Here is a 22,340-nt window from a genome sequence, read left to right on the forward strand (position 1 = left end):
GCCCGGCCCGGCCCGGCGTCGGGGAAGGGGCTGACGCTGCAAACCGCAGCGACGCAGGGAGCTGGGAGAGGCGCTGGCCCTGCTCCGGCCCGGGGAACCCCAGCCGCCCCGCGCGGGGATTTTCCAGCCGCGCTTTCCCGGCGCCGTGGCCGGTAGATGGCACAGGCGAGACAGCGTCAGTCCAGGTCTGGCACTGGGCATCCCCCGGCTGCGCCCGGCCCGGGGGAGATTTCCCTGGGAAAGAGCCAGGGCCCAACCCTCGAGCCGCCCCGCCGGGCGCCGGCAGCGGGGCCGGGGGCAGCGGGGCCGGGGGCGCTGGGCTGCGGGAGGGGGCTGCGAGCCGGCACCGGGCCGGGGGCAGGATCCGGCGGGAGCCTCACGGCGCGGCAGCGGCATCCCGAACCCCCATCGCCCGCGTCCCCGTCCTGCCCCGCTCGCAGCACCCCAGGATCCACGACCGCCTCGCTCGCACGGGCGTTCGCTCCCCGCGTGGCTCTGGCTGCTCCTGCGCGGGCTGCAAAGGGCGTTGTGCGGCCGCCCGCGGGGGGATGCACGGCCCTCCCGGGGCCTCTGCGCTCAGCGGCGAGCGGCCGACGCAGGGGAACCCGGGCAGAGCGGCGGGAGCCCCCGGCCCCCGCGGGCGCTGGCCCTGCCGCCCCCCGCAAGCCGACCCAGGCCCCGGCGAGCCGCCGCGGCCCCCTTCCTCCCTGCCTCGCGCCCTCGGCGCGCGTTTGGCTTTTCCTGTTTCGGGCTCGCCTGCAAACCCGATGAGGAAATAAGGCGGCGTCACATGCGCCGGCCTGACAGTTCGCACCAGCTAATGTGGTCGGCGGGGTGGGAGCGCGGCGCTGGCAGCGAAGCACCCGCGGGGCCGCCGCCGCCGTGCCCGGGCCCCGGGCTGCCGCGAGGAGGGGGCTCGTCGCGGGCCGCCGCGCCGCCCGCCGCCCGCGATGTTCTCACGGAAGAAACGCGAGTTAATGAAAACTCCCTCGATATCTAAGAAGAGCCGGGCAGGAAGCCCGGTGCCGCAGACCCTGCCGGTGAGTGACCCTGGCCGGCCGGGGGGCGATGCTGGGGGCGATGCCGGGGGCACCCGCGGCCCCGCAGGGAAGAGCCGCGAGCGGGAAGGGGGAGCACGATGGGCTGGAGGGACGGGGACGGCGAGGGGGACGGTGAGGAGGAGGAGGGGGCCGAGGAAGCCCCCTGTCCCCGGGACCCGAGCGGGGTTTTGCCCCGAATGAAGCGGACGGGGCAGCAGCCGAAGGGCTGGCCGGGGGCAGCAAGTGTGAGCGAGGCCCAGGGGCACCGGGGCAGCACAGGGCAACTCGTGGCCGCAGGTTTCGGGAGGGCAGCGGGAGCCCCCGGCCTGCCCCGGGGACGGGCAGCGGGAGCGGGGGCCCGTCGCGTTTGGCCCCGTCTTTATTTCCTTGCCGCCGCCGCAGCGGGTGCCGGAGGGGGGCGAGAGGAAGCGGCTGGGCTCGCGGGGCGGCCGGGGGTGTCCGCGCGCCCCACCGGCACTGCGCGCGCACCGTGCGCCCGCCCCGGCCCACGCGACACGCAGGGCCCCGCGGGCACCGTGGGGCTGCCGGGCACCGCGGCCCCGCTGGTGGCTCCTTAGCCAGGGGGGCCCCTCCCGGCCCCGGCCCCAGCCCCGGCACCCTGGCAGAGGGGCCCATGGGCGGCCCAGCCCGCGGGCCCCGGCGCTAGCGGCCGGCGGGATGCTGAGCCGCCGGACGGCTGGCAAGAACAGCTACAGCCCCTACTCGGCGGGGCGCCGCCGGGGCACATCCAGCTCGCCCAGGCACTCCTTGGACTCGCTGCCCCACGCGCCCAGCGTGTGGCTGACGGTACGCCGGGGCGCCCGCGGGGGGGTTTCCCTGGCCCCAGCCGTTTTGGGGTGGGGGCCCTGGGCACAGCCGGCCCTTGGCCGCCCCGGGGACCCCGCGAGCCGGTGGCCCAGCCCCAGGGGCGGCTTTGGGGGCATCATCGCTCCCTGTTGTTGTTGTCTAAGGGAGCCTCGTGCTCCCGGCCCGGCCGTTCCCGGGAGGAAGGCGCTCGGTGCATCTGCCCCTTCGGCAGCAAACGCGGCTTCCGGCCCCGCTGCGTAGGCGAGAGCGAGCGGGCAGCGCCCGGCCGGGGATGCTGAGACCCAGCACACTCGTGTCACGCTGCAGAGACGCTCGGGAGCTGCGGGAGGGGGAAGGCGGCCGCAGGACCCCCCCTCTCGGCCCCGGCCAGCGTGCGGCTCCTGGGCCATGCGGGGCCCCGCGGGCGGCTGGAAGGAGCCCCAGCTCCGCGGCTGCCTCCCTGGGCCTGTCCTCGCCCTCGTCCCCGGGGCGGTTCCTGGCGCCAGCCTCTCCCTCAGGGCTGCTTTCCCCTGGAAATCCGGGGCTCCCTCAGTCCACGGGGTTTCTGCAAAGTCAGTGGCCTGAACGGTGTCCCCGTCCCTGCCGCCGTCCCCGGCAGAGGCATCTGCAGGGCAGGGACGTGCCAGAGCTGGGATGGGGCAGGCTGAAAAAGAGGAAGGGACATGTGGGGCCGGATCCTGCCGTCCCCAGGGACGGGTAATGCCGGCGTGCGGCGGTTGCCAGCGGGGACGAGGCAGCGGAGCCCGCGCGGCTGTTGTGTGCCCGCCTGGAAACCCGGATCCGGGGGGGGGCACGGGGACAGGGCAGCTGTGCCGGCGCGGGGCCTGCGGTCTGGGAGCCGATGCCCGCTTGCGAAACCCCCGGGCTGGGGGGAGGTTTGTCTGCAGGGAGCCGGGGAGCCTTGGGCAACGCCAGCTGCTGCGGCCCCGCGCCGGGAACGGCAGGGCTCGGCCAGACGAGCCGCCCAGGCCCTGCCGGCCTCTCTGAGCAGCCCGGCTGTTTTCTTGCTGCCGGAGTCGCTGCCTCTCTCCCCCGGGACGGCCCGGCTGCTCCTGCACCGCTTACCGCCAGCCCCCGACCTGCCCTGCTGCGGGCGGCAGCCCCCCGTGCGCGAGCCCCCGGGGACGGACCCAAAGCGCTGGCGGTGCCGGGGCGGGGAGGGCCGGGCTGCTCCCCCTCGGGCTCCGCCGGGACGGGGAAACTGAGGCACAGCCCGACGCGAGGCCCTAGAGAAGGGGGTCATCCGGGGACCGGGGTCCTGCCCCCACCCCCCCGAGCCGGGGTGGCCGCCGTGCCCGGGGCCTCACGCCCGTCCCCCACCGCAGGACCTGTCCCGGAAGGACTGCCTGGAGGCGCCCGGCTCCGGCCTGGCGGAGCTGCCCCCCGGCAGCGCCAAGCTCAGCAGCAGCCCCAGCGCCGTGGGCACCCTCAAGCGCCCCACCAGCCTCAGCCGCCATGCCAGCGCTGCCGGCTTCCCCCTCACCGCCGCGGCCCCCCGGGCCCTGCCCAAGGGGCACAAGACCCCCACGTCCTACAGCCCCCCGGACGGCGCGGAGGGGCCCTTCATCGACGTGGAGGACATCTCCCAGCTGCTGACGGACGTGGCCCGCTTCGCGGACGCCCTGGAGAACCTGCGGGACGTGGTGCTGCGCGACGGTGAGTGCCCATGGCGGGTCCCGGCCCCGGGGACACCCCAGTGCCACACGTGCCACCGGCACCGTCCCGCCGCCCTGGGTCCCCCCCCGCGCTCCTGCCTGGTGCCCGGGCACTGGGGGCCCCGGACGGACCCGGATGCACGGCGGGTCCCTGCCCCGGTGCGGAGGCCACGGGGAGCCCCAGGGCACGGCGGGTCCCTCGGGAGCCCCCGGCACGGCGGGTCCCCGGGGGCCGCAGCGCCAAGCGGGGCGAGACGGTGGCGGGTGGCTGCCGGGAGCTCGGAGCCAGGATAACGCGACTTCCTGCCCACGAGCTATTTTCATCCGCCTGCTTTCCTGTTTACAGCGCGGCGGTGCCAGCTGGCTGGCAGCCCCCCCGGCCCCCCGGGGCACCGGCACGGCCCCCCCAGCTCCCCGGCCCAGCCTCGCCGAGCGGCCGGCGGGATGGGGATGCCGCTGCCGGGCCGGGCGCGGGGCCGGGGGGCCGGGGGCTCGGGGGCTCGGGGGCCGCGGGAGCGCGGCCTGGCCCTGGGGAGGCAGAGGAAGCGGCCGCTATCTCGGCGTCCCGCGGCGAGGTGGGGCTGCCGGGGGGAAGCACATGACACCCTGTTTTCGGCGCTGGCTTTGCAAACATGTTGACGCATCCCCAGCCGCGGTGGAAAACGGTGCCCAGCCCATGGGCAGCGCCGCGCACGGCCCCGCGCACGGGGAAGTGGAGTGGCACTGCCTGGGAGGGGCCGGGATGGGGCCGGGAAGGCGATGCCGCAACTTTCCCGGGAAAATGTGGGGATCTCCAGGCAGGGAGGAAATTGCTGTGAACTGGAGCAGGACCCATCCCACCGCCACCCGCCTCGGGGCTGGCAGTTATTGCCGGCACCCAGTTTGCTCTGGGCTGAGCCGACGGGCTGGGAGAGCCGGGGCAGCGCTGGGGCCGCCGGTGCCGTCCCGGGTGGGGAAGGGCGCGGGAGCCGGCGGGAGGCTGGCGCTGCCCCCGCGGACCCGTCCGGCCAGGGACACTCAGAGGTGCCGGGGCAGGACGACGCCGTGGGGCGAAGCACAGCGGGTCCCGGCAGCGCGAGCAGCCAGGCGGGATGCAGCCGTGATTTTGGGGAGTCCTGCTCCCCTCTCCACCCATCCACCCCAGCCGGGCCTCGGTTCCCAGCCCCGTCCCAGTCCTTCTGCTCTCCCTGTTTCCCACTCCGGAAGGGGCCTGGAAATGTGAGAGGAAGCAGAGGAAACTCCTTCCCGACCCGAGGTGGGGGCTGGGAGGGGAGGAGGGGTTGCCCGGCCGGGCAGCGCGGTGCCAGACTCCGTCCCCCCACCAGCCCCCTCCTCGGCGCGTCCCTGCGTGAGGCTCCTCGCTTCCTAAAAAGGCTGCCGGTGCCCTGCCCCGAGTCCCAGCGCCGGGCGCGTGGCCAGGCGCCTCGCGGTGCCAAGGTCACCCCGGGGCTGCTTCTCCTCCAGCCGCGGGCGCCGGGCTCACAGCTCGGGCAAGCCGGTGCCCTGTCCTCACCCCGGGAACATCCACCGTCACCAGTCACTAAAAATGCCCCAAAGGTCCAGCCGCCCCGGCCCACCGCTGCGCCAGGCCGGGGGACACACCGGCGGGTTTAGCCATCGGCCGCGGCGCTGGCGGGACGGAGGGACTGGGACAGCCCGGCACGTCCCCTGCCCGCGAGCACGCGCGGGGCGAGGGAGAGGCAGGCCGGCCGCCGAGGGCTGCCCGGTCACGCCACCCCCCTTCCCTTGCAGACCCCAAGGAGTCCCAGCGGCCGCAGGCCCACGAGTGCCTGGGAGAAGCCCTGCGCATCCTGCGCCAGGTCATCAACAAGTACCCGCTGCTCAACACCCTGGAGACCCTGACGGCCGCAGGGACCCTCATCTCCAAAGTCAAGGGTGAGAGGAGAGGATGAGCTCCATCCCGCCGCCCCCCTGCGCCGGCACCCAACACCCCCGGCCAGGCCCCCGCGCTGGGCTCTGCTCGGGAGAACGGTCTAAACCCGCCACCAGCCCGGAGCAGGACTCTCTGCTTTTTATTTTTGCTTTAAGGCCCATGCAGTGCCAAGAATGATGGAGCCCAGATCCCCGCCTGGGGGTTTCCAAGCATGGCCACAGGAAAAATACTTAAATAATCGGATACTCTCCTGCATAGCTCCTGGCAGCACCTCGTGTTTATAAGAGCAGGGTCTGTCGGGCTGAGATCCTCGCCAGGGTAAAACCTCCGAAGAGCAGTTACAACAGCCATGGGGAGCGGGGAGGGAGGGCTGAGCTAAACCACACGCCGAGAGCATTTTGCGTCACTGCTTCGTTTCCTGGACACCAAACGGTAACCGCAAGGGACAGGAAGCCTCGTCGCGGGGTGGAACGAGCCCCGCTGTCGGGCTGATTCACCGGCCGCGGGCCGGCCCCGAGACGGAGAGCATCGCGGCCGCGGACACTCCCTGGGGCCGGCCAGGCTGGGCAGGGGGTGGTGGCAGAGCCCGGTCCTCACCCCGAGCGGGCGCCTCGCAGGGGCGCGGGCAGGGAAGGGGCGCGGGCAGGCCTTCCTCGACGCCGTGCGGGGTCTGCCGCGAGCGTCCCTTTGTCCGGAGTCTGGAAAACGCAGTCTGCGACGGTTCCCGCTGCCGCGGCCGGTTCCTCTTTTGGCCGGGGCGAGAGCCCTGCGGTAGGAAGCCTTTCGGTCTTGAAGCAGGCGGCTCTGAGGGTGGCCCAAGGCAATGAAGGCAGCGAAACAGGCTCACGGTCAGCAGCGCTTTTTCTGCAACCCTGGGTAACGAGAGTAAAGAAGCATGTGAGCCAAGTGACACTAACAGAGAAATCCCGAGAGATAGGACAGATGAGTGATAAGGAAACGGAGACTTTTTGCGTTTAACTAGACCAAGGTCATAGAAATAACCCCCAGGAACAGTCCCGATCTGCCTGCTGCCCCCCCAGCCCTCCCCAGAGCTGGCCCAGGCACCAGCCAGCTCTGATCGTCTCCAGCTCCAGGCTATTTGTGTGCTTGGAGGACTCCCTCACCCAGCACGTTTCCAAAGATGCCCTGGAGACCTTCCAAAATCTCCAGGAGCATCCAGGTCCCTCGGGGCCGTTCTTTCGGAGGAGTTAGGTCTCAAGCAGGGTCTAAGGGCAGGATCACGCCGTGGGGATGGAGGCCCCTTGCCTGCCACAGGCCCGAGACTGGCAGGAGCCAGCAGCCCTTCTCCTGGTTTGAACAGGAACAGGCATTTGTGATGACAGGGCTTCTGCATTTCCTCAATTTCCAGGTTTCCATTACGAATCCAACAATGAGACAGACAAGCGGGAGTTCGAGAAGGCCGTGGAGACCATTGCAGTGTCCTTCAGCAGCACGTAAGGGATTTTTGGCCAGCTGTCCCCCAAAGAAGGTCCCCGCAACGGACCCCACCACCCCCTCCCAGCGAGAACACACCTCCAACCCCTTCCCCATCCCCTAACCACAGGCACAGCCCCACACGCAGTGGCTGGTTTGGGCGATGCCTGGGACCACACTGGGAGCACAGATTTACGGCATGAGTTTATGCACAGGTACCAGTTCACAAGCTCCAGGCCAGTGCAGACTGGCTCCTCCTGCCACGTGCACCAGAAGTTCCTGGCACATGGGTCCAGTCCAGTGCCAGGACAGACCCCAAGGTTGGCTTGGGCTCACAGGCTCCATCTCCTGCCTCCGATTCAGTGCTGGGCCACCACCACCTCTCCTGCTCCAGCTGCATTGCCAGGCCCACCTCGCGTGGAGCTGAGCTGATCCCCACCAAAATCAATATTGCAGCTCCAGCTGTCTTGGTCCTAGTCCTGTCCCGAGGACTTGAGCTGGGTACCGTTTGGAGGCCACCCTGCTTTGCCACTGTCGGCCCTTCTTTTGCTGACCAGCCGTATTCTTCTTGTCGCAGCGTGTCCGAGTTCCTCATGGGGGAGGTGGACAGCAGCACCATCCTCTCCATCCCACCCAGCGACCAGAACCAGGTGAGTGACGCCAGCTCCCATCACACGGGTCTCGGCTGGCCTGCACAGGGGCACTGGGGAAGGAGCAGAGCCACCGACCCCAACGCAGGATTCCCGGCTCCCTTCCAGGCCTGGCAGAGCTGCATGCAGGCTTTGCCTGTCTGGTCCTGAGAACAGGACTCTGGGTTTCTCTCCTTAGCTCTGCCCCAATCTGGTGTGTGCACAGAGCAAGGCGTTTCTCCAGTGAGGTCCCCAATATCTCATGGTCTTCCTGTAGGACCATGGGCCTGTGCCCAGCAGACTTCACGCAAGCGCAAAGAGGCTCCAGCAGCTCAGGGTTTCTATCTCCCCTCCGTCTGCCAGATCACCCCAGCACTACACCGGTTTCTCTTTGTCTGATTAGTTCCTTTTCTTTCCCAATTCCCAAAGTCTATGGAGAGTCTCTACGGAGGGATCCCTGGGCCTGGAGGAGATGGCATGCCATCTGGCATGGAGAGCTATGACACAGGTAAGCAGATAGTTCTCTGGGTGCCGGAATACGGCAAGATTGGGGGATGCCAGGGTACCTGGCTGAGCTGAACAGCTGGCAGGAAAGGGCATCTTCCCCACCGCCACTGTGGTCCTGCGAGGAAGGGACCGGCACGGCCTCGTTGCCCACAGCGCGCTTAAGTGCCCTTGTTCTGGCTGCGCCAGAGAGCCCTGCGATGCACCGGACAGCAGCGCTGCACCCAGCTCCCAGGCTGCACCAAGGCACTTGCAAGAGGGACAAGTGGCTTGGCTCCAGCGGGGTCCTCTGCACAGCCGTGCCCAGTGTTTCCAGCAGTACCGCTCCCAAAGACAGCACCAGCGAGGTGTGGGCTTGCTCCTCAGGCAACGAGCCCTGATCTAGCTACACGTGGTCGCTGCGGCCACTAGCACAGCGCCAGTGCCCGAGCCAGCTGTTCTGCCTCGCAGTGAACATAATGTAAAGGACCTCAAAACAGACACGAAAAGGGCTTTGAAGCACGCTGGGTGTTGGCTGCCTAGGTCTGCTTGGGGAAACCATTTCCTGGGCTGAGCAATTCTGACAAATGTGCAGACACAGGTGAGCAAAGGCAGCGCAGAAGCACACGAAGCTGCTGCCATCAGCACAGGGTGCCTGCGGGACACCAGCACAGTCAGATAACAGCACAGATAACTGGGGTGAGCTGTAGCAGGGAAGAATTTGCACCGAACGCTCAGGAAGCCTGAGGCAGGCAGTGAACAGACAGGTCAGGCACAGGAAACCTTGCAGGGTGAGGAAGGCAGTTCTGCTTGAGTGCTGGAGTTTTCTTGACTGTTTCAGTGATTCTGGAATCCCCAAAGCACTTGAAGGGAGTGGGTCAGTGAACAACAGCGGCTGGCAGTAGCACAGCTCAGTCTCTCTCTCCTCTTTCTCTTTCCCACCTTCCTCTGTGTCCCCATGTCACAGTCCGCCCACCCGCAGAGGAAGTGGATGTCATGCTGCAGCGGTGTGAGGGCGGGGTAGATGCTGCCCTCCAGTATGCCAAAAACATCTCCAAATACATGAAGGACCTCATCGGTTACCTGGAGAAAAGGACCACGCTGGGTGAGAGGGGGAGATGGAGGGGGGGGTCTTCTCCACAGCGGGCTGAGCTCCTTGTGACAGCATCAGAGCAGATCAAGGTCCTCTAAGATGACATGCATGAAGTTAACAGAGAAAGCTTTTGGATCTTGATCTGGAAATGGGTTTGAAACAGATAACTGCCGACTGCCTTCTGCACTGAGCATGAGCCTGGAAGTCGGCATGCGTAGTTTTTACTAGGATTGCTCACATGGTGTGTATAATCTGGGACAAGCCACTTTTTCTGCCTTTTTCCATCCAAAAATGAGACCTACCTATGCTGTCATGTCTATAGATGAACTACATCCATGTATATGCAAAGGCTGATTGCTGTGGGAGCAGAGAGCTGCAAGACACTGCAAGAACAGTGGTGAATTTAAACATTCACTCCTTAAGTTCTGGATTTGTTTTTACAAAGGAATCCAATCAGCAAGGAAATTCTTGAGTTTCTCATGTCTTTTCACTCCAATCTTACTCTTCCAGAAATGGAGTTTGCCAAAGGGCTTCAGAAGATGGCAAACAGCTGCAAGCAAACCATCACTCAAGAGGTAAGTTCACATGCCCTGAAGCCACACAGTGTCTAGAGTACTGGGCTGTATCTGTGCCACACCAGGAGCAAGAGGCTCTGGAAAGCTTTCTGTTTTGCCTGACTTTAGAGCTCAGGAGACTGATCGTGCAGTTTTCCAAAACTCTTTGCTTGGCAAAATTCATGTGTCCAAACCAAAGGAATCAAAGCAAAGGATAACGCTGAGACCCCCCCCCCCCCAAAACCTCCTCCATCAGTATCTGATACTTCTTTTAGCTTTTGGGAATCCTGTCCCCTCGCCACTGTCACATCCAGAGACCCAGTTCTCCCCACTCTGGGAGCAAAACAGGGCCAGTACTTCAAGTGGTGGCGACCTGCAGTGCCCAGCGAAGGAAATGCCGGAGGGTCTCTCCGCTGGCCCTGCCGGGTGAGCCCACACGGAGAGCCGAGCTCGGCACGCTCACGGACGTGCCCTGCGTCCTGTGCTCCTGTCCCAAGCTGCCGGGCAGGTGGCTTGGCCCTTCAAGCCTCCTCCGGCTTCTGACCTCCCTCCAAGCAGTCCCTTTGCAGTCTGTGAGCACACCGGTTCAGTCCAGGGCTGGGCTTTTACCGGCGGCTGGCAGGCGAGCGGAGCCTCTAACTCTTCTCCTCCCAAACACAGCACTGGAGACTGTGTCTCCCTTGTTTCACGACGCGGTGTTAAGGTCATGCATTTTCTCATTTCTCAGACAAGTATGCCGTTCCTGTCGATCTACTTGCTAGCTCTGGAGCAGGACATGGAGTATGGGACGTCGGTTCTGCAGGCTGCCAACACCTTGCAGCACCAAACCTTCCTTCAGGTGGGAGAACGCCCAAGCGCAGCCCCCCCCCCCCCCCCCCCCCCCATGTACACACACCGGGGTGCTCAGACACACGCGGAGTCCTGAACTGGATGACTCCGTTCAGGGTGGAAATGGTCTCTGCGGTTTGTGTCCCTGAGAAGCAGGAAACGCCTTCTTCCCCAGGAAGGGCTATCTGAAAACGACTCTTTCCCAGAGGCCCCGCAGCGAGGAAAGGCTGGTTGTCTCCGTATGCTCTGGTACCGCAGGCAGCTCTTCTAGGAACCGCAGCGCAGTGGTCTGGTCTGTCAGGGGTTTGGACAAAGGGTCTAGGAGAATCTCCCAAACTCTGGCAGGAATAAGCAGCACCTCACTGTTTTCTACCTCATCCGAGGCCTCGCTGTGCCTGCATGTTTCCCCTTCAGCACAGACCAAGCTACACTGATCTCCCGGAGACAGCTGCTCTCTGGAGCTGTGCGCCAGGGAGAGAGAATTGGTGTCCTGCTATTGCAGAGCACGGCTCTTGCTTAGACCAGTCTGAAGGGAAACTGAATTTGGTGCTTTCCAGGCTGCAGTTTTTTGTCCATGACACAAATCCTCCCTGTAACTGAGCCCAGTTGTGCTATCTGGAATGATAACAACCACCACAGGAAACTTTTCCTTGCAAAGCAGAACAGCAAGCATTTAGCTCAAACCACTGTGTTGTTTCCGTCTCCCTCCTGATGCAGCCACTAACAGTGAGACGCCTTGAACATGAAAAGCGAAGGAAGGAGATCAAAGAGCAGTGGCACCGGGCACAGAGGAAATTGGTGCGTAACAGAGACACACAGCATGGGCTGGGGTTGTGCGCCTTGATCCCAGCCTGAAGTGTCCCCCCGCCATGTTTCCCACGGAAGATGTTGGACTTCTTACCCCTCTAAAATAAGTGCTGACTGCTTTGAGTTAGAGTGGCTCTTCCAGGGCCTGCCGTGCGGGGGGACCCCAAAGAAACACGGGTGCAAGGGGCCTCCCGGCCTCTCTGCAGTGTGGCAGTTGGAGGGGATACAGCCATGCCTTGCAGCCCCTCTGCCCTCCGCCCTCGAGCTCAAGTGGAGCTTGTCCATGCTCAACTAATGGCCCAGTCTGTGGCCACGTCCCCGAATCTCTCAGGGCAGCATGTGGGAGATGATGATCCCCTTGCAGAGTGCAGTCCTCACCCTGCGTCACTGTTTTCATTGGCAGCAAGATGCAGAGGCCAACCTGCGCAAGGCCAAACAGATATACATGCAGCGCTGCGAGGAGCATGATAAGGCCAAGTACATGGCAGCGAAAGCAGAGGAAGAGCAGCAGAACACCACCAGCAGCATCACCACCAAAACCCTGGACAAGAAGAGGCGGCTGGAAGAGGAAGCCAAGAACAAGGTAGGAACATAACAACTCTGGACGCTGGCTGAGCAAGGTGCCTGTTGTGTGCCTGTCTCAGCCTGCGAATGGATGCTCAAAGGCTTCTTTTGGGTGACAGCTGCTACACAGCTCACAGTGCTGCTGTCCTGGATTCCTTCCCTCCCTGCTCCCAAGCCCCCTTAGAGCTGCCTCTCCCCCCAGTACACACAGAGCTCTTTTTGGTGCCACTGAACCAACTCCAGTGCCTTCTTGGTGTCCAGCTTTTTTCATGAGCCCACTGCAGACAAGGCCCCAAGGGAATCTGCTGCCCCTGGCAGGCAATCGGCAGCTGCTCACATGCTCTGGATGGCCTCCACAGACCTCTTAGTGGGTGAGCGTCTGCCTTGCAAGAACCTTCTCACTTCTTGCTGTCCTAGCACAGGAGAAGCCCAGAAAAAAAATGAGACTGAACTGAGCTTCCTGCTGGTCCTCAGACATGGTGCAGGAACGCCTGGAGGACTGTAACACTTCTGGGAGGGAGGCTTCATTCCCCTGGGACTGTCCAGGCTACATTCTTGCAATGCAGAGTCCTAGGCCAGGCGCACAGGGAACTGGGTCCATGTCCAGAGGGGCCATATTCCTTCCGTCTGCACTGTTTCCATCTCTTGTTCTCCCAACTCTCAGGCAGATGAGGCAATGGCCACGTATCGGACCTGTGTTGCGGATGCAAACACCCAGAAGCAGGAGTTGGAGGATACCAAGGTGAATGCCCTGCGGCAGATCCACGAAGTGATCAAACAGAGTGACCAGATCATCAAACTGGTGAGTAGGGCTTGCTTGCTTGAGATGGCCCTGAGGGCAGGGAGGGTGGCTTGCACACCACATGCTCAGGAGAAGCTCAGCGCTGTCTCCCCAGCACACCTGTCCTAGCAGCTCCTGTTTCTGGTGAGGTCCAGGTGGGCCTCATGTACAGCTCTCTTCACTCCCTTGTGCTCTGAAAAGCCAAGCCCCAAGGCTGCAGACCAAGCACCACTTCGGGTTTCTCGTTTTTCATCTAATCGTGGGTTCCTTGTCTCCCTGTTCCTTGTACATTGCCTCATAAAGCTCATGTCTGATTCTTTCTGTGTTATTTTCAGGCCACGATCTCCTTCTACCAGATCATGCACATGCAGACGGCTCCGCTGCCTGTCTACTTCCAGACGCTGTGTGAAAGCAGCAAACTCTACGATCCCGGGCAGCAGTATGCCTCTCACGTCAAGCAGCTGCAGCGAGGAGACGAACCGGAGATCCAGTACGACTTTGAGCCCTACGTGTCACACAACGCCTGGTAGGAAAGGAGGGAGGGCAGATCGTTGCAGAAGGGCCTGTTTTACACTTACGCTCTCTATTGCTGGCAACCTTCTCTTGGGCTGGCACTACGCTCTCCTGCCGAAATCGGTATGCTTTCAGTATGCCCGAAGGCAGCTCCTGATGAGAAAACTGGGGCTGGACCACCTGGGAATTCTCCTCACAACCCAATGCTCCCACCTTGCTCTTTGCAGCCAAGGACAGGAGCATCCTACTGCTGGAGGAATAACTCTTCCACTCTAAAGAAGCTGATGGATGAGACAGGTTATCTGGTATTTAAGATAAAGGGCTGTAGATCCCAAGACAGGTAGATAGCAGCCATGAATAAGATTTTCAAGTGTCTCTTTTCTTTTCATCCACTTTGACATTCCCTTTTCTCCTTCTTTCTGCCCACCAGGTCCCCCTTTATTCGGACACGGAAAGGCAGCTTCAATGCCAATGACTTTGCAACGAATGCCAGCTCTGATGGAGCTGGGCTGCCCAAAGATGGGACTGTCTCAGACGGAGGGGCAGGAGCCAAGGAGCAGCAAAGCGGAGCTGTGGCAGTTGACAGGAGAGGTGAGACTGGAGCAGAGAGAAGCCTGTCCACTACATTTCCCAACGCCACTCTTTTCAGGTGTTGGTCCCTTCCTCCTACTCTGGAGCAAAGCAAGGATAGCTCCCTCCCTTGGGAGGGATACCAAGGGCCAGGGCTTCCATTTGCAGCAGTAGGACAGGCTGGAAGAGGAAGCCTTGTAAGCTGAGTTTCCAGAAGGACAGAGGATTAGATACATCTTTTTTTGCTGTCTGCTGTTACTTAACAGCTCATTCTCCATCTTCCCATCTCTTCTTTCCCTTGCTGGATGTGCTACTGAAGGTACTGCAACTGCACCAGTTCCAGCCTGTAAACAGCAAACTGAGCAGCTTCCTTCAGTAATTTAAGTGTCGCCCAGTCTCTCTAGGCTGTTCTCCTGTGTTACTGTCCTGCACCCAGGAAGCAATCTTGAATGGACTACGTGTTTTCTTCTGCAGGTGGGAGGGGACACCAGGTTCATAAATCTTGGCCAACCTCCATTACTGAAGCGGACAGCAGCCTGGATTCAAATGCAGGTAGATACTGAAAACAGTGCAGGGCAGGCCATGTTTCCCCTTCCACTAAAGTCAGCCTAAGAGTAGTGTAATGGAGGTGTGTGTGGGGGGGCTGTTGCTTCTTTTTTATCTGCCTTAAAATAAACCTCTGTGTTGTAATTAACTGCTCTGATCCCAGTCTCTAGCAGCAGGTGGGATGTGGGAGCACTGACCCATCACAACTACACTAACTGCAAACTACCCCACTGCAAGGCACTGTAGGGGAATGTATTGCCCCTGCTAGCTCAAAGGAAATCTCTCATTTTCGCTAGAAATAGTCACCCCAGCAACGCAAGGCACAAGACTCTCTGCTGTGGGAATCAGTCAAACACATGAGAACTCGCTCAGAAGAGAAACAACTTTGCCAGTAATCGCACTCACTTGTGGTTTTTGTTTTGACAGGTGAATTCACTCATAAACTCCAGCGATTGTCTTCCAATGGCACCATGTCCTCCAGCGAGGAGCTGGAAGAGAAGGATGAGAACGCCGCCTCCTTTGAGCAGAGTACGTAATAGAGTGGGAAGTGAACTGGTGATTCCGCTGTGCATGTGGCTCTGTACTCAAACACCATGACAATGTTAACTGCAGCTTGACTTTTCCTGGGGTAATTTAGTAGTTCTGAACAATTGCTCAGAGGAAATCTGAAATGATGGTAACTCCATAAGGAACCTACTAGCATTTTCTTTGCAAAGGGATGAGCTCTGCTAAAACCAGTGGGAACAGATGAGCCAGGACTGTAGACCTCAGAGTACAGGTTTTCTGTAACGCTGCTAGAACTAGTGCACTAGCTGATTGACAGATCTGTGACAGTGACCCTTATGCTCAAGTCTTGCTTAACCTTAGCTCAAGATGTGGAATGTATTTCTTTTTGTTCTCCTTGTAGGCATCAATGGGATCACCCCAGAAATGACTGCTCCAACAGGACCTTTCCGAAACGTTGGCTTATCCAAGGCTGCCCAGACTCATCGGCTGAGGAAGCTCCGTACCCCTTCCAAATGTCGGGAGTGCAACAGCTACGTTTACTTCCAGGGAGCAGAATGTGAGGAGGTAAAGCTGGGGGAAGGGGGAAGAGAGCTTGGTGGGATGGAACGGGTGGAGGATATGTCCCATGAACTGTACAAACTGTACGATGCACCAATTCCTTCAAGTCCTTTGGTCCACCTCATCCTCATTCCGCACCTCATCCACATTCTGCAGCAGCATATTGTGGTGTAACTTATGTCACTTGGGCGTCAATAGATCTGTTGTAGAGGGTGCTGTTTCCTGCTTTCAACCACTTTTCTGTTTTTTCCAGTGCTACCTCGCCTGCCACAAGAAGTGTCTGGAAACTTTGGCCATCCAATGCGGGCACAAGAAACTCCAAGGGAAGCTGCAACTTTTTGGGCAAGAATTCACAAAGGCTTCTCAGAGTAGCTCAGATGGCATCCCCTTTATCATCAAGAAGTGTGTATCTGAGATTGAGAAGCGGGCACTGAAAACCAAGGTGAAGCACTCTCCCTTCCCTACCCTTCAGCTGGGCTCAGCTACTTTCTCCTGAAATGATCTTCTGTCTTAGTATGAAAACCCACTCATTTTTGAGATTACTAGGAGATAGGGAGTCAGAAAGCCCCAGGTTATAATCTTAGCCCTGATACTAACAAACTCTGACCTTGGAAACTCATTTGTCTTACCTCCCCCTCTTTCCTGTCTATGAAGTAGGAATGATGGTAACATCTGAGCTGAAACAGCTGTCCCAGAACTACTTCTGAGAGGGATTTCCAACCCCAAAATGAGAGGATGGGAACTAGAAGCTCACTATCTTGTGCAATCTTGAAGACAAACATCTGTCTGCACCTCAACTCCATTTTTCTCTCTTTTATAGGGCATCTACCGAGTTAACGGTGTAAAGACCCGTGTGGAAAAGCTTTGCCAGGCATTTGAGAATGGGAAAGAGCTAGTGGAGCTATCCCAGGCTTCCCCTCATGATATCAGCAATGTCTTGAAGCTCTATCTGAGACAGGTAAGATGCTGGTGATACCTTTTGCCAAGGGTGAGGTAGAGGAGAGATGACCAGGAGAACTAACTTTTCAAAAACAAACCTGCCTTCAGCGAGACACCCCTGACAGGAGTAATTCTGCCACAAACTGGGCTTAACATCTGTCTGCTACATAGCTATGACAGTGTTGGTGATAGAGGTTCCTCCTAGCTGAGGATGAATCAGTGATGGAGACATGTACATGTGTACAAATGGGAAGTGGAGAAGAAAACAGACTCTCCCCTGACAGCACTCATGCTGCATCTCCTCTGAGTGAACTGCAGGTTTCGTGCTTTCAGTCAGTGAACCTTCATACAAATCACATGCAATCAGTCTTTGCACAGTTCCTCCCTTGCTCTAGCAGCAAAGTTCTTATCCACAGAAATGTAACATACAGAAGTCCTCCCTTTTGCAATTGGGGAACCAGGTAAGCAAAAGAGAAGTGATCTGACAAAGGTCACTCCACATGGCAGAGCAAGGGGCTGAATTCACTTCTCCCTGACCAGCACTTTCCCTGTACAGTCAGATCTGTGGTGTGCCCAGCCATTTGTTGTTATCTTGACACTCCAGGCAGTTTTGTACCAAAACCCCTCTTTATTCAGCAAAGACTCCAGTATGTGAAACTTGCAATGCAAACTGTAGGACCCACATCCTCAAACAAGCCACCACAAGACAGAAGGAGAGGAAGGAACTTCTCTTTTGTTTTGCACTCTTACCACTTAACTCTTTAGTGCTGCATTTCTTTGAGGCTCGGCAGAAGAGGTGTAACTCCATGGGAGGGTTCCTACTGCATTAGCTCAGGAATCTAGCTCAGGTAGCTGGCTCAACGATGGAGCCTTTTCCCTAAGTTCCCTGCACAGAGAGAGAGAAGTATTCTGAGATGTCTCTGTGGTTTCTCCAGCGAAGAAAAGCAGAGTGGAAAGGGAGGAAGTTGGTCCTGAACCGTGATCCAATCTCTAGCTAGACACTGCAGATAAACCAATTTAAAGTTGCTCTGCAAGAGTGCTGAATTGGAAGGAACAACTGCTCTGCTGTGAGGGACAATCTATACCCAAAGAGCATCTGTCCAAGCCATTCTCACAACAGTGCCAGTGATGCAAATCTACCAACTGGTTAACATGCTGCTTCGGGAGCTTCATGCAATCTTCAAAGCCAGATTTTCCCATCTAACCTCAGCCACCTTTGCTGCAAGCTAAGCTAATTACCTCTTGCCTTCTGCTCCCAGAGAACAATTATCTCCTGTCCTTTTTCTAACAACCTCTTATCTACTGGAAAACTGCTGCTATGTCCACCCTTGGCCAGGTCTTTTATAGAGGAGAAAGGTATTCCTTAACCTTTACCCAGAGGCAGCTATCCAGCAGAGAATGCACCGAGGAGTTGGTCAAGTGCTACTTTTTGCTTGAACTTCACAGGTATTATTGACAAATGAGGCTGCATTTACTTGCTTCAGGAGATGGACAAATAAACATCATCCTCAGTGTGTTCTGTGTAGCAGGTAGGCTCGCCTCCTGCGTCTGGCTCTCCAGGCACTCACCTCCTCTCTGATCTTCCCTCCTGCAGCTGCCAGAGCCCATTATGCCCTTTCGCATGTACAACGAACTCATGGGCCTGGCCAAGGAGAGCTTACAAGGCAGCGGCGAGGCCAAAGGCAAGAGTGGGAAAGGAGGTCCTGAGCTGGCGGACAAAGGAGCCGACACAGACAAGGTAGTTGTGACCCTGGTGTTGAAGCTGAAGGAGCTGCTGAAGGAGCTTCCTTGGGAGAACATGGCCACCCTCCAGTACCTTCTGCAGCACCTGAGAAGGTGAGAAAGGCTACTCCAGGAGCAGCGCAGCTGCTGAGGTACCTTCCCTTTCTCCCCTATAATGGGAGGAAGGGGGTCAAGCACAGCCACCCCCTCAAACCATGCTGGCAGCAGGGACAGCTCAGGCCTTCCTCGAAGCAGAAAGGTAGATCAGTGGCTACAGCTACTTCTCTGCCACTCAGGAAAGCTGTCGCCTGTGCCAAGAAAGGGCATTTCTGTGCTGCCAGTCCAGCATCTACTCCTGCCTGAATGTGCCAGGCTGGGTGAGCTCTCCCCACCCACCTGTCCCTTCTCTCCGCCTGCCAGCCTGCTCACCCTCACGAGTTGCTCTTCCTCCTCTCCAGGATTGTAGAGGTGGAACAGGACAACAAGATGACCTCGAGCAACCTGGGCATTGTCTTTGGGCCAACACTCATGCGGCCAAGGCCCACGGATGCCACTATTTCCTTGTCCTCACTGGTTGACTATCCCCACCAAGCTCGCATCATCGAGGCACTCATCATCTTCTATTCGACCATCTTTGAGAACAAGGACACCACACTGCTGGCTGATTCCAGCAAATATGCCACAGATGCCGAGGAGGAGGCAGCCAGCCGCTCTAACGTGGTACGAGACATCTGGGGAAGGGAGCAAAGTTAGGGGCTGCAGAGCCTATGAAGACAGTCTACTTGTGCTTGCAGCCTTGAAAATCACAGACTTTCTGAGGACTTCTCTACACAAGGAAGTAGATCTAAATACTTATGTGATACCTCTCCATAAGAATGTTTCTCTGGTGTCTAGATTACTCCATTTTGGAGTCTGTGCCTTTGCATTTCAAAATAGCTCCTATGCTTTTAATTCACCAGTTTAATTGACAGCACCCTCTCTCTGTAGACAGGAATTAAAGAAAAACAACAGCCCTCACCATTGTGCCTCTACTTCTCTCCCCCAGGAGGACATAGGCTCACAGCCTGCAGCTCCTCATGGCAGTGTTCCCTACCTAGAACTGCCTTCCGAGAAGGGAAATTTGGATTACAGCGCAGACTCGTACGGAGGTGAGTGAAAGGCACTCAGAGGCTCCCCTGCAGTGTGGGCATAGGTCTTTCAGAAGGTACAAAGTGATGTAAAAAGGGTTCCAGAGGCCTTTTGCTCTCAGGATACCAGCTTCACAAATTCAAAAACGCAGCCAAAAGCTATCACTTGATTGCGACAGGCCTCCTCTAATTTCTGGCAGGCACTGATGTTATCATTGGCCACAACTACTTTCTTTCTTGCATTTTCTTCGGTGAATTCAAGCAAAGGTAAGGGTTTCATACAAGGATAGTTTCATCCACAGAGGTACATTTTAAAAGGAAAAAGAAATTGCCCAGTATGCCTAAATCCAGGACAGAGCCTCCAGTGCCACTACTGGCAATAACACTGAGCCCTTCCCTTATCCTGGACACCAAGAGCTTGCTGAACAAAGCTTTTGCTAAACCCATGGTGCTGGGTTAGAGAGTAATACAAGGCTCCATGTGCCCCTTAGAGTCTGGCAATCGGTCAGTTGATTCTGACTCTGATCTGGAAGACAGCGGGGAGCTGCCGGCTACCACAGACGGAAACCCAAGAATCCAGCTCACAAAACAGGGGAGCGAGACAAGCACAGATGAAACTCAGTTCTGCGATGACGGGAGCGAGGGACAACGGAGCCGAACCTGCAGCACAGGCCAGTCGGATGCAGAATACACGGCTTCCCGCTGCCTCAGCCCCCCAGGAGAAGAGCAAAGTGATCTGGAAGAATACCCCGAAGGCAGCCTCTCTGCTGCCCACGCGGACTACAACACAAACCAATCCAATAACACATCTCTGCCTGTCACTGCGCAGAGCACCAGCCGCTGCCCAGCATTTGGCAACAAGGTACCAAAACAGCCACAAAGCCAGGCAGTGAGCAGCAGCCCAGGTTTATCTGAGCAACCTAGCAAGAATACCACGGACACTGGGATGGGGCCGAGGAGCAAAACCCAGGAGCTATCCACACACAGCTAAGCCACATGCAAAGCTGTGATGTTGAGGGAGGGGGAGGGATAGCACAAAGCCCCAGGTCAGCTCAGGAGGGCTTGGTCTGTCAGCTGCAGGCAACAGAGTCATCGCTGTTTAATGACTGAAGCTTTCACACAAAACCACTGAGTCACTTAGCCCTCAGCAGGGAAATGCAGATCAGTCTGTCTCAACTGCTGGTAGCCACAGGGCCGGAGCCTCTGCTAGGTAGAGCCTCTGTCCATAAAGCACGTTTCTTTGAAAGGAGCTGAAGCAGGGGGATCTTTAGCTTGCTGTTGAAGACTGGGAAAGAACCCAGGCCTTTGCTGTAGTAGTCCCAGGCCACAAGTTTAATCTTTGCCACATTTCTTAATCCCATACTTCTACTGCAGGAAGAGATGCAAGGAATTAAAGGATCTTATCATCCAAACTGGCTGCAGCTTAAAGGGGGGGAAACAGTGCCTAGACATGATACAGGGAAGAGCACCCTGAAGAGGGTATTCAAACAGGAACAGGTGGGAGTAAAACCCAGCATGCTTTAAGGAAGCACTGCCTTGGACAGTAAATGCTTTTTTTCTGCAGGACCTGGCTCCCTGCTTGCTCTGAGTAGCAGAGGTGCCGCATGGCAAGGCACCCCGCAGCCTCCAGGGAAACACAGGCACAACAGGAAGCCACGGGAGCAGCGTGGACAGACTGGGACAACTCCTAGCACTGCTACGTGCAGGCTGGCTCTTCCAGCTTGGGAAATAGCTCACAGAGAAGGGAAGATCTTGCTAGAAGAGTGCTGGTTTCAAAGTAGCCTAGTAAAAGCCATGCATACCATCTTGCATAGAGCATAGAGTGCTTTAGAGCTGAGGCTGCACTGTTTACCAAGGCCCTAGAAGGTATACCGATCATTTATAACTGACTCTACCAGGCATCCAAAGTCCAGCTATGAATTTACTGCAAGAGCCTCAGCACTTCCAAGCAACACAGGACTTAAACAGTGACATGCCTTTCCTGGCTCAGCTGACAGGTTTGCATTGCTGCTTGTATTTATGGGCATTTTTCCTACTTGGCAGGAGCCACGCAAAGAGCAAGCCACAGGCTGTAAACAAGCTCGAGGGACAGATTTTCCTAGCTGCATAGGCCTGAGCATTACGTGACCTCTCAGGTAGTATTTTTTACTTTAAATAGACATTTGGTCTCCCAGCTGCAACAGCAGTCAAAAGTTGCAAATCTAGGACTACACTTCTGCTCTTCCACCTGTCCCTGAGAGGACCTGCTCTCTGCCCAGATGCAAGGGGAAACACTTCCCCTGCAGGACTGCCGTTGCCTGAATCAATAAACAGCTCCTGCCAGAGGAGTTGGGGGAGGGGAGGGGGGAAGATTTTTGCTTTCTGTTTTGTTTTTCAGTTCAGGGGTTTTTTTTGTTTGTTTGTTAAAGAGATGACCCTTCAACACATATCCACTACCTCTACTAGCAAAGGAAACTAAAGGGTTAGACAGGACCAGCCAAAATATTTTTCAAAGCTATGACACTTTTCTGCACTGAAGCATAGAAAAGAAAAAAAGTAGATACTAAGCTTGAAAGAGCTGAAAGCTGTTTCCTCTTATTACCCTGCCTGTACCTGGATTGGAACTTTAGCCCTATTGCCATTGTTGAGTGTCCCTAGACTCAACCCAGCAGGGCACATGATGAATAGAGACCAAGAGTTTGAGTTTAACCTGTTTGAGTTAGATGCACAAGGGCTAGTGCACACAGGTGACTAGCAGCCCATGGCTCCTATGAAATTGCACAGATCCAAAGCTGTTTTTTGATGAATTAGCCAGACCCTTCTTCAGTGAAATGCTGGATACCAAATCATCTCTTGCTGTCTACACACACTTCAGGCCTGACCATTACAAGTCTTAAGAACATTCAGACAAACAGTGGACAGCAAGGGGGAAAGGCAGTGGCAAAACTCCAGCCTGTTTCAGGAAGCCAAGAGAGAAGCTGGAGTGACGTTTCAGCTAAAATATAGTGGGTGGCATGTGCAGGTTATACACACCTCATTACTGTAGATTTGGGTCATCAAGCAGACGTTTGAGTCAGTGCTTAAGAGTATCAAATCTTCACAACAGTGGAGAGAGCCTGGGCTTTACAATTGCCAGAGTTCTCAAAGATTAATTTTAAGTGCATCTCAGCACAGGAGTTAAAAGGTACACAAAACAGAAGTTAACTATGAAGTAGTTTATAACTGAGCCAAAGAAGAGCTAGAAAGACTTGTGAGACATTCTTCTCCACAGCTCTTCAAGATGGCTGGA

General features: G+C 57.9%; 1 protein-coding gene across 3 annotated transcripts; it reads left to right on the plus strand.

The window, feature by feature from the left end:
• The first annotated feature begins 717 nt into the window (after positions 1-717).
• Positions 718-21,584, plus strand: ARHGAP45 (Rho GTPase activating protein 45). Of its 3 annotated transcripts, XM_026108311.2 has the most exons (24): positions 1,691-1,847; positions 3,194-3,524; positions 5,276-5,419; positions 6,787-6,871; positions 7,429-7,501; positions 7,910-7,988; positions 8,931-9,068; positions 9,567-9,631; positions 10,338-10,448; positions 11,156-11,236; positions 11,649-11,828; positions 12,474-12,611; positions 12,926-13,116; positions 13,534-13,694; positions 14,148-14,225; positions 14,646-14,747; positions 15,127-15,290; positions 15,538-15,726; positions 16,105-16,242; positions 17,818-18,059; positions 18,404-18,665; positions 18,991-19,093; positions 19,564-19,934; positions 20,637-21,584. In XM_026108311.2, exons 1-24 carry the CDS (start codon positions 1,719-1,721, stop codon positions 20,658-20,660), a joined length of 3,579 nt encoding a protein of 1,192 aa, XP_025964096.2. In that variant the 5' UTR covers positions 1,691-1,718; the 3' UTR covers positions 20,661-21,584. The 3 variants fall into 3 exon arrangements, with proteins under 3 accessions (XP_025964095.2, XP_025964096.2, XP_025964094.2); XM_026108310.2 differs by lacking the exon at positions 1,691-1,847 and adding an exon at positions 718-1,040 and having other exon boundaries at positions 19,564-21,584; XM_026108309.2 differs by having other exon boundaries at positions 19,564-21,584.
• The last annotated feature ends 756 nt before the right edge of the window (positions 21,585-22,340 follow it).

Source organism: Dromaius novaehollandiae, chromosome 25, assembly GCF_036370855.1.
Source record: "Dromaius novaehollandiae isolate bDroNov1 chromosome 25, bDroNov1.hap1, whole genome shotgun sequence".
Lineage (NCBI taxonomy): Eukaryota > Metazoa > Chordata > Aves > Casuariiformes > Dromaiidae > Dromaius > Dromaius novaehollandiae.